The sequence below is a fragment of the Cheilinus undulatus genome, linkage group 6 (assembly GCF_018320785.1).
Source record: "Cheilinus undulatus linkage group 6, ASM1832078v1, whole genome shotgun sequence".
NCBI lineage: Eukaryota > Metazoa > Chordata > Actinopteri > Labriformes > Labridae > Cheilinus > Cheilinus undulatus.
The window spans coordinates 38,436,652-38,448,669 of record NC_054870.1 but is presented as its reverse complement, the minus strand read 5'-3'; the positions used below and the strand labels follow the sequence as shown (position 1 = coordinate 38,448,669).

The 12,018-nt window shown below is 40.4% G+C and overlaps 1 protein-coding gene across 3 annotated transcripts in view; it reads left to right on the top strand.

Moving 5' to 3' along the window:
- zgc:171482 (zinc finger protein) overlaps positions 1 to 12,018 on the top strand; it is a 109,820-nt gene that overhangs the window by 31,359 nt on the left and 66,443 nt on the right. For all 3 annotated transcript variants that reach the window (XM_041788911.1, XM_041788912.1, XM_041788910.1), the window contains one exon: positions 4,197 to 4,289. In XM_041788911.1, coding sequence (XP_041644845.1) covers positions 4,197 to 4,289 — 93 coding nt within the window. The remainder of the gene's footprint in view (positions 1 to 4,196; positions 4,290 to 12,018) is intronic.

Here is a 12,018-nt window from a genome sequence, read left to right as displayed (position 1 = left end):
CAGCACATGGTAACCATGGTGACTCCAGGCCCTGGTTTTAAACCATATTCCAGAGCCATCAGCTCCATGACCGTTTATACACCTATAAACACAAACACACAAGCACTGACAAAAAGCATTAAGGTAGCCGACAAGTGAGGAGTCATGTGAGATGGGAGTGGGGGGGAATGGGGGGTTCTGTCCCGTGGGGGTGAGGATCCAATCTAAGCACTGGAGCAGCAAGTACAGCCCCTGCCAGAGTCTCCCTTCTGTGCTTTTCAGCCTGTATAAAGACTTTTACTCAAAGGTGTATTTTTATCTACAGAACAGGAGTCCATAAATCATTGGGGTTAAGCTGTAAAGTGATTCTAAACTGTAAAGTGAATCTCACGGTGGGGGAAAAGAGCATATCTCAATCTAATTCTTCCAAGTTTGCAAATTGAAAATTAAGTTATTTCAGCAATCTAATTCAGCGCTACAAATCCACCGTGCATACTCAGCTGCATACAGAAATATAAAACTGCTGACACCTCGCTGAAGCACACAAAGATCTATTAACATTCACCAGTTTTGGAATTAATTCACCATTAATGTGATGGTGCCAGACAGACCATAATAAAGCACAATGTAAAACAGTTTGGAAGATTCTTCAGTGATGCTGCTGTCATCTCTAATCGTACCAATTTCTCATTTTACTCTGAGTGAAACAGCACCCCTCTATGTGTAATTTGGTAGATGTGTGCTCAAACTTCGGTGGCCCTGAACTAATTTGTTTCTCACGTCTCTGAGGAAGCCAGCTGAAGTTGGCATCCCTTGGTTAAAAAAAAAAAAAAAAAAAATAGAGAACTAACCAAACATATGAGGCTTAGGCCATGACACAGCCAAACTTTGATTAGTCAGGACTCTTCCAAGGGAAGCCAACAGCTCTCTGGCCTCATAGCGATTAAATCATAGCATGGTATCAACGTGAATGAAATGAAATAACAGGAGACGGCCAACAGACTGCTGATAACAACCCGAAGTCCAGTAAATGGCAAGAGATTGATTTTGTTTGTTTTTTTTAAGTGAACTTTCTTCAACTACAGCAGAAAAAACGAATCTGATTACCAGGGATGAAGATCAAAACCCAGTTCTATAACGATCCAGTTTTTTCAGGACAGAGGAGCTCTGCATTTTTCAAACACTAAAATCAATGCGTTTTAGTCAATTCTTCCAAGTCTCAAGGGTTCTATGACATAACATCAGTTTGTCATACCACTGGTGCAAAAACATGAACCAGTTCTTGCAACAGGGAATGTTAACTTAAAGCACATTAGTACTGAGCTTAAAACTGAAACAACATCCAGTATTTTTTATTGTCAGTGGCTGTAGCACATACCTTTAACACTTGCTTTAGCAGCTGCAGTGAGTTATCCCCATCATTTGCTCATGTCAACCTTCAAAAGTGCCCCAAACTTTTGCACTGAGTCTCACTATTTAAAACTGTCAGTCAAATGTTGAAATCTGTGTTGAAAGCAGCAGTATACAAATTAATGAGGACTGTCACAATGCCAGACATGATCTGGATGTCCTTACATAATACCAGGCGCATGGGAAAACAATGTTGAAAAAATAACAAAGTCCACATCTTAAGCACAGAGCCAGGGGTGGTGGCGAGTAAGCATGGCAGTGGTTCCCAAAGTTGGGGTCGGGACCCCCCAGGAGGTCACGAGACAGTGAAGTGGGGTTGTGGGATACTTACCATAAAACAATGAGAAATTTCATATGATTTAAAATAATAAATTTTGTCTATTATTTTAAGAAAAAATATTGTTAAATGAGTCCAAATTAAAATGAAAACATAGTTATTAAGTGATATTTGTGCTTAAATGCAAGTAAAAGTTATAGAAACTATGTAAAATGCTAATTTTGTACATGATGCTTTGTGCAATATCGTGTGCTTTATATCCCCCCTCAAGGGCCCTGTGTTGAATCCTTAGCACCCTACATCCCTAAAACATGCACATGACTGTATCTACAGCAGTATGGATAAGGACTTCAATACCAATAGGTCGAGTATTAACAGCACAAAAATTCACAATCCCTATCCCTGACAAGTCGAAAACTACCATAGTGTATGGGTGCTAGTTAGGCTCAACGGGTAGAGCAGGCACCCATACACAGAGGCTGCAGTCGTGGGATCGATTTACAATCCTGGCATGGCTTGGTGCGTGTCTTCCCCCACTCTCTCTCCCCGTATTTCCTGTTTCTCTTCAACTGTCAGAATAAAGGCAAGACACCCAAAAATAATAAAAGAAAAAAATAACATTGTGAATGCAGAGAGACATCACAGAGAGCAAGACTGCAGATGAAGTTGAGCACTGCCAGCTAGCCTCACCATACTGTTAATAACCATGTCATTTCACCGTCATGTATGATTAAAGACCATACCTCCTCAAATAGGAGGTATAGTTCAATGCACATCACCATCTTTCTCCAAGACTTTACAGTCAATCAAACTGCTTATTCGGCTCTGCATGCATTTTTTGGAAGCTGTTATATTTCTCAATGTGCATTGGATACAATGTACCTGCATGTGTGCAATGCTTTGCAGGTCTGGGAGGTTTGGGAGTTTTCGGTTTTAGGTTATGTTATAAAATACATCTTCTGTGTGGTTTTAAGTAGGCTATATGTGGAGTTTATTCATGTAGAGGGCTTAAAATGAGAGCTGAGTGTTTGATCACTTACATGTCACCTGCTGAGAGAGAGACAGAGAGAGAGAGAGCAATACATAGAAAGAGAGCTGTATGTCAATGTCATAAGTGTTATCTGATGATTGCAAGATCTGTATGAGGGTTAGAGGGGGCTATAATAGCACACCTGCTTACATTACATTTCCTCCTAGAGCAGCACCACCACCAACCTCAAAAAAAGGCCTTGTATGTGTTGTCTTGCTGGCTTTCTAAAAAAATTTTCCCCATAGAATGCAACGGCAGAAAATTCTCAAACTGGTACATAACAATCCACCAGGCAGCAGGAAATGGATTGTCTGATGCTCAGATTTTCTGGGGGAGGACTCTCAGACCCCAGCTTAATATGTTCCCCTAGTTGGCAGTAATGCAGCCCACCTGATAATACCAATGATTTATTGCTGTTTGCCAACAGGTTATTGCATTAGATAAAGAAGTAACTTCATATAAATAAACTTGAGAGCCAGACGTTTTTACTGGGATCTCTTCCCTTATGAATAATTCATTGATCAATGGCCATTCATCCAAAATTAGACATTTAACCCCTTTAATGTCTTTGTTCCCCACAGCCTGACTCACATTCTGTGTATTTGGCTGTAAAGATACAGATCGTGGGTTGACACCAGCTTCTGGGAAATTGCTAGGCGGCATCATTTCTTGATAATAATAGAAGTTCTATCATAGTAGGGAATGAAGGTCAGTAAAACAGTATGCATATGGAGTAAGATAGCTTTGTCAACAAACACACAAAGCTGTCTTAACACACACTCATGCTCTAATCTTCACCCTGCAGTATGCCCAGTGATTTTCATTGTTCTGCATTAAAGTGACAGTGAGCAGCTTAAGAAGGACAACTCAATGTCCTTTTCATATAAACACTTGTGGTTTTATTATAGCTTATAGTCTTTATCGTGTAAAGCCCTGTGACAGAGGCAGATTACAACTCGGTCAGCAGCACAGAAACCCATTACCATAACAGTTATGTATTGAACCATCATCAACCAAAGGCTTTTAATGTTAGGCAGACCACTTTCATCCATTAGCTCAGTTTTTTTGTGTTGCTAATATTATGTAAAAATCTATTGAACAATTTTATAGATTTATTTTTGAAATGACAAATGCTCTTGCTGATTTTGTTTTCCATAACCAGCATATCAGCATGACAAATCGATTCTAATTTGAACTTTAAAAATGCTAAACCCTCTGACCGTGGCAGAGCTCACAGATGAAGTAAAGACACTCTATCCCTGTACGACCTCCCAAACCACGTTACCCCGGGCTCTTAGAAAGCGCAGACCGGCCAAGGCCATTAGTCACTCAGCCGGGGGCAAAATGTCTGCTAGCATCATCAGCTGAAACTGAGATAAGAGCTGCGAGCCAGTTCCCAAGGTGACAGGTGACAGTCATAGATCCCTGCCTCACATGATAAGATGAAACCCAGATCAATGGCTAACACTTACTTTCCCTGTCTGTCTGTCTCCTTTGTAGAGTAAGAAACATGCCAACAAGGTACGTCTGTTCTACATGCTTCACCCTGAAGACGGAGGACCTCCTTCCAAGAGACTGAGGCCAGATAATCCAGTATGTTCTCACTCACTGTGTGCTTTTGTGTCTGTGCAGCATTAAAATACGGGAGCATTTCTCACCTTAAATAACTTTATTCTAAAATGCAAAGCTTTTAAGATAAATTATGCATGAAATGGCTCAGAGATTCACCTGTTTTGCAGTTCAATCCCAAAATGAAGGAGCTGTTGGGAATGTTTATGGGAGGACAGTTATTTGCATGCTAAAATGTGCAAATTTGCAGCATGCTTTCATGCATATAGAAGACAAAAAACCTTGCTCTAATCCTATACTAGGCTTGTCCACTCTGAGGCTTGGCCGCTGCAGCCAGGTGCTCATGGGAATATTTGTTTGATCTGTTGTGTGCTGTTGTTGTGCTATAATTCTCCCTAGAGAGGTCATGTCTTTGCTTGTGGTGTTGCTGGTGAGATTTAGTGCAGGCAGAAGCCACCAGGCAGCTCTGTATCTGTCTATTGCAGGACATGACTGGGGAGGTCAGTGCTGTATGAATGTTTGTGTGTGTCAATGTGCGTGTGCTAAAGGTGGGCTATTGTGTCGGTAGATTTCTAGGATCCTGTTCTGCAATTTTAGCAAATGCTGAGGCTGCATTTGCATTCAGAGTGAACTGTTGGGCTTGGAATAAGAAGCACCGCTGCATTTTTGCACTTGATTAAATTCTGACTTGGTGTTTGTTTGTCTTGTGTTTTGTGAGAATGCATGCGGGTGTGGGTCTATGAAAATGAATGTGAACGTAATAGACTATTGTGAAGAGGGGGCTTTATCATCCAACACTGTTTGCCCCATTTCTCTGGCAAGCCCATAAATCCCACATGGCATAATTCAAATAGACACAGAAAATACATACAGGACACAGTATGTGGGGGGAAAAGTTATCAAACTAACCTACAAATCTATCTGTGCCAGAAAAAGAAAAAGAGAGAGAGATAGAGGGAGAGGGATGGAGGAGAGGAGATGTATTGTCTCCAAAAGCAGTGCACTGCTGGAGCCAAAAACCCTGGGCTGTAGTGCAGGGGCCAATCAGCTTTATCCAGCACTGACCTTCAGTCCAACACTGACAAGAAATTCAGAATAATTACAGCTAAGCAGCTGTAATGTCTGCAGAATCCCCAGTGTCAGTAAATTCAGGTTGTTCCTGACGAATAGGCATTGCAGAGTTCAACACCCTGTCAAACAATGTTTGTTTGCAGGCAAACATCTTCAAAGGAAACAGATTAAAGTTATTTCAGTTTCAATCAAAAACAAAAATCCATCGCGGCTAAAGCCTAAAGACAGAGCCGGATTAACGGTTCACATTTAAGGACAGCCATGAGAGGAAGGAGGTTTTCTCTTCTTTGGTCATATTTACCAACTAAAAGCAAACCCGCAGCAGAGCTGCTTTACTGCCACACATGATGAAAGATTGATGGTCTTTGTCGATCTGTGATACCTCCCGTCTGTTTGGTGCTTTACAGAACAAAAAGTCCTTGAGTCTGCTGATGTGTTCGTCCCCTCACAGTTCACAGTCACATGTTGTGGGCCTCAAGGCTCCCTCCTAACAACATTTCCTTTTCCAAGTATATCCAAAGTCTCTCTGCATGATTAATTCATAAGCCCAAACTTTGAAAACCATTCCAGGAGATCACGTCAGCCCCCTTTTATATCCACAGTAAAAATTAAAGTTGGACAACACGGGCCAAGCTATGCTGGAAAACACCTCACTTCAGAGGGCAAAAGTGTCAGAGACACCGTGGTCATGTAAAATGAGGTAAACTAAACCTTTACTACACCGGTTACAGCCATTATATAGAAGGATACAGAAACAGTCATGTAATGTATGGTCTTGTTTGTTTGTATGTGTCAGAAAAAAGCCATGAGTATTTATTTCCATGCATCTCCATTAGTTGTGACCAGAAAACAACTCTTCTTCCTGGAATCCACTCCAATACAGTGTTCAATACAGTTCATATTCACACTCATACACAATATATAAAAAATATATCAATAATTAACAAAACCACTCTAACAATATCTTCATCATTCAAGGCAACAATATAATGTACAGAACAGACAGTGCTTACAAAAACAACATTCAAGACAACACAGACCCTAGCTTAACCTAAGTATTATTGATAGATTGAAGGCCTACTGGTGGTCAGACCATAACATTTAACTATATTTCTTCATATTTCAGACACCAATACCAACATTTAATTCTCTAGGGATGTACAATATTGAATGTTTGTTGATATCGGATATTCCTGTATTTCCATACTCATTTCAACTTTCACAGATACTGACAAAAACCCACCTTTTAATTTTTCATTGTAAAGAAGACCAATTCTCTCTTACTGTTAATCATTCCTTAATCTTACGGGGACAGACTATTTGTTTGAGAAACAGAAAAAAAACACAGAAATTGATTCCATCATAAATGATAGATGTAGTTTTTTCCCCCAGAATTGCATTCAGAAATGAAAACAAATAAATCTTTCGGATTAATAAACAGCAAAATGTGTTTTAAACAGAGTCAAACCAAGCTTCACGGGCCTTTTTGAGAGCTACAAGCAGCACTAGAAAAACCTGCTGACAGACAGTGAGCTCTGTGGAGCACCACATAAAAATGTGGCCCTTTTTATAGATATTATACTTTTAAAAAAGACAAGATCTTCTAATAAAACAACCATAACACGTTCTTTGTAAGTGTGAAAAATTAAAGTAGCTGTAGTTCATTTCTAAGAAGAAAACTCTTTAAAGTTTAAGGAATGAGGGTGAGAGAAAAAAATGACTTCAGCTGTTGTCAGTCCATTAAAACCGCATATATATTTTGTACATTCTGCTCATTTCTACAGCTGGTATAGGGGCTGAAAATATTGATAGAAATTTTAATGTCAACCAATATGATAACTTTGCACTAGTATCTGCTAATAATGATATCATGCTGATGCCATCATTCTTTATTGTGACAGCAGTTAATGAAATATCAGCAGTAGCAGAGGGTTTTTCAGCCAGGAGACACTTTGTTGAATTGATGTTTGCTACTCTCTTGACTGATTTGTTCAGGGAACCATGCAAGCTCCATGTGAGCACAGCTCTGGACACTAAAGTGTTTTTGAAGGCATTGGTTTTCCCCTCAGGTAGTGTGAATCTGCCTGCAGTATCATGCCTGCTGTTATAAATGTGCTCATCAGAACCAAAAATATATTTTCATCCAATACCTTTGGTTACTCAGTCAATGAAATATTTCTAATGAAGCTAAACAACAAAGCAGTTGTGTACTGGTTTGACATTCAGTCTGTTTGAGCAGTGCAGAAAACACTGCTGCCTTGTTTTGATGGAGTTTCTTTATATGACATGGCAGCGTCAACCAAACCTCTAAACAGTAGTCCAGATGTTAAAGCACAAGTGTTTAATCACATTTTCAACTATATTAAAAAGTAAAAAATTAAAGTTGGGAGGGCAACTGGTGGCCCAGAGACCTAGTGTGACCCCAGTCCTCACTCAAAGTGGCCTTGAAGTCAGTTTACAGGAAAATAAGACTAAAAGGAAATGGATATAAATTCATGGACGAAGGTAGAAATTTGTGAAATATCAGCAGAAATAGCTATGATTAAAGAAAACCATTGTCCTTGCATACCATCATCCTTTGGGCTCCATTCGCTGGCGTGATTTAACAGCGCTAAAATGGTGGATGCTATGAGTGGCGAGATAGAACCAAGTGACCACATTTTTGAGATTGTGGAGGCTCCAGCGACTTTAAAATACGGTGTGTGGAAGCATTTTGGTTTCCTGGTGCCAAGAAATGAGAAAGGAGAAAAGGTGACAAACAACGAACAATATGCAGAACCTGCCAGAGAGCAGTGATACACTTGATGGGGAATATGAGTAACACAAGGAGCCAGTTGGCAAATCACCCTGAAAAGATTTGCAAAGTTGGGAGGAGAATCTGTCTGGCCAGGAGACTCTTGAGGCTGGTTCAGATTTTGGCTTGACTCACAGCTCATCATCAAACCTCTGGCCCGATTCTGAATGTTAACAACGATAAACAGCCTTGTAGTGTGACATAATTAATTACACATCCAACGTTCATGACTCAACAAGACTTAACGTGAAAATTTTCCTCACATCGTCACCAAGTTTACACCCTGACCTGACATCAATGACGTGATCCTGATGCCTGCCTACAGGAGAGCATTTGCTCCTTATCTTTGTATCATCATTTACCAGAGTCCCCACTTTTTCTCCCTCTGGAGAACTAATGTGTACATTCTATTTTATTTTATTGTATTTTATTTATGTTATCTCATGCTTACCTTAAGTTCTAACTAAAGGAGAGCCAGTCCATATTGTCCTCTTCTTGATACATCCATAATTGTTATCCAAAAAACATAGTCCAATCCATAATTGTTTCTTGTTTCTTGTTCGTTGTTTACTTCTTTAACATGCATTTCATTTTGGAATTTCATTCTGTCTTAAGTAAGGGTTAATGCCAAACGAGATGTCCAGTTATCAGGGACTAATGGACTAATGGATGGCTTTAACCCACTTACACTATGGTCACTTACCAAAGCAAATAAATAATGAAACCAATCATTTATTATTTGTGATCAAAAGAAAAGTTTTCAAGTGAATACTTTACAAAAAGAACAAGTGGGAGACTGAAATTGGCACAAGCATAACTCTTGAAACCTGGGAACAGGCATGTGAAGAGGCACATTTAGTGGCCAGTTCTAATATTTGGAGAGAGTTTAAGTGGAAAATTTTAAATAGATGTTTACGAACACCACAAATCAGTGAAATGGAACCAAACAAGGTCAGATTAGTCCTGGAGAAAATGTGGACAGCATGTAGGCAATCATGCTCATATTCTGTGCTCATGCCCAAAACTAAGTGGGATATATTTAACGCTCTTAAAGAAGTTTTTCAAGAAAAAAAATGGGTGCATTTAAGTTTAACAAATCTTGATCAATATGCTTTCAGTCTAAAGTTCAACTTCAGAGCAGCTTTGTGGCAGTAGTGGGAATCACTATAAACTGTAAAAGTGCTTGGTTCTTCATAAAAGCCGTACAATAAGTCGCGCAAAGGTGATCCACCAACACCCCAGAGTATTAAATACTGTAGGCATTTCAAGACCATGTGGGTTTACTGACACACTCACACATATTGTAGGAAAACACACACCTGCGTCTCCATCTGTCTCCCTAAGTGAATAAGACATGACTCAGCCCCTCCTGGCTCTCACCTCATCTGGGATGCTGAATACACACAAAAGACCATGTGCTCACACATATACTGTACCGCACTGTGAGTGCCCCAGCTAGCACTTTGTTCATAACCTTTCACACAGAGATGTGACATTGATTATCTGACAACGCAGGAAAACTGATGTAAGATGAAGCGTCCTCCAGAGATGAATTCTCCACATTCAATTTTGGATAAACTTTTCTTCTTTCATATCTTTCATCAGTTTTTTTTCTTTTTCTTGCAAGGGACGTTTTGCACGTTTTTATCTGTACTTCATCTCAGTGTTTTTTCCCCTCTGTTCCTGCACTGATTGACGTGGTGCAGTCCAATGGGAGAGGCAGAAAAGAATTGCAATGCTGTGATGTGTGTTTTTGTGTGGACGCGTTTGTTACAGAGCAAACACAGGAGAAAGTAGGTCGTAAAGGTGCTCCCAGATGAAAGGGGAGGGGACTTCATCCGTTTTTCTCCCCTATTCTCCACCCTGCTCCCTCTCTTTCTCTCTCTCTCCGTCTGAGCAGTTCTCCACTTGTGAAAAGGGCAAGAGATAACAAAGAGCTATTTCTCCTCGCCTTTTATTCTCCTTTAATGCTATATTTGCACCGGCGCTCCTTTCAATTTACACTTTCAGTGCTTCTTCAAACTCCAAATGAGATCGTCTGTTTCCCTGTGCAGCTCCATGTGTATATTTAGCAATGTTTCCCACAGCGCCTCGACACCAAGCAGGAGGCAGAAGAAAGGAGGAGCAGAGAGAAAGCAAAACAGAAGGAGAGAAAGATTAACACAGCTAATTAGGAGTCTATTGTTAGGTGCATGAGCAGGATGAAGCCACCCAAACACAAAATATTGTGCGATACAGACGTCACTGTCAGGCGATGGATAAACAGGCAAACACACGCACACAAACAGAAACATTTTCTGCAATTAGGTCGCATGCAAATCATTCTCAACAGATGTGAGTGGTGCGACAGGTAGAGACAAAACACAGAGAGAATATTGAAATGAGCCGCGTTAGAAGTCTGGGAATCAAAAATGAAGAAACAGAAAGGTTGATGACTTTCAGCAGAGATAGACAACGGAGGAAAAACAGTGAGTCAGAGATGCTGTTTATTGTTTAAAGTGGTTCAGCAGAGTGGCAGCTGTAATGAGCTGACAATTATTCATGTGTCAGTCACCCACACACACTTGTGATTGTTTAAAACTTTCCCCGCGCTGTCACTAAATCCCTGGTGTAACATCAGTCGCTGAGCGACAGGATATGCATTGCCTCGTCTTTGTGTTTCAGTCCCATCTTTGTCGACTGCTTTTATTACCTTTTGGTGTGTTTTGACAGGTGAGGCCACTTCAGGCTATGACAGAGAATCATTTCTGTATCTTTGTCCTAAATCTAAAGAACACAGTTAAAGGACATCACGTCATTGCGGTTCATATTCCTCATTCTGGTAAAACAAGATTTGGGTAGATCTTAGCAGTGCAGCCCATGGGAGAATAGAAGGAGACAAAGTAGGCGAGGGGTGAAGTGGAGGCAACAGAACAACTGGATAAATGGTGAGGGAGAGGAGGAGAAGAACAGAAAGTACACATTAAGGAGGAGGGGGAGCAGAGCATAGAGAGATAGTAATGAAGGAGCAGAGGGAATATAGGTAAGATAATAGGAAATGAGACCGGTCTTCATAGCAATGCATCACCACAGTGCGATCAGCAATAAAGAAATATGATCTGAGTTATGACTTTACATGCAACATATGCACACTACATTGTATGCAAACATTTCCTTTCTCATTCTATGACATCAATACCAGGGTCTGACATGAATCCCAGACAGGTGCATCTCAAAACGTTTGAATATCATGAAAAAGTTCATTCTTTCCCCCAGTGAAATTTCCAATGATTTACAGCTCACAAAAATAAAAACTCTACCGTCTCAAATATTAGAAAACCACAAAACATCAGCCCAAAAGAGGATATATAATACAGAAATGTTGACCTTCTGAAATATTATGCTTATTTATGCCCTCAGTACTTGGTTGGAGCTCCTTTTGCACAATTTACTGCATCTATGTGACATGGCATGGAGCCAATCAGTCAGAGGCACTGCTGGGGTGTTGTCCGGTGTCCGGTGTCTCTCATCTTCCTCTTGACATTTCCCCAGAGGTTCTCTAGGGGGTTCAGGTCAGACCAGTTAGCTGGACAACCAAACACAGTAATACCATGATCAACAAACCAGTTTCTGGTAGTTTTGGCTTCACTGTGAGCAGGCACCAAGTCCTGCCGGAAATGGAAGTCAGTATCTCCATTAAGCTTTACTAGATGGAAGCATGAAGTGCTCTAAAATCTCCTGGTAGACAGCTAACAGGTTTGACTCTAGACTTGAATAAGAACAGTGGACCAACAGCAGACATGTAGGGCCCTATGATTTCCGCGTTAATGGAATCGCGGAATTGGCCATGAATTTGACTGAAATGTTGTGTTTTTTAGAAAGAGGGACATATATCTGGGGAATATGTTC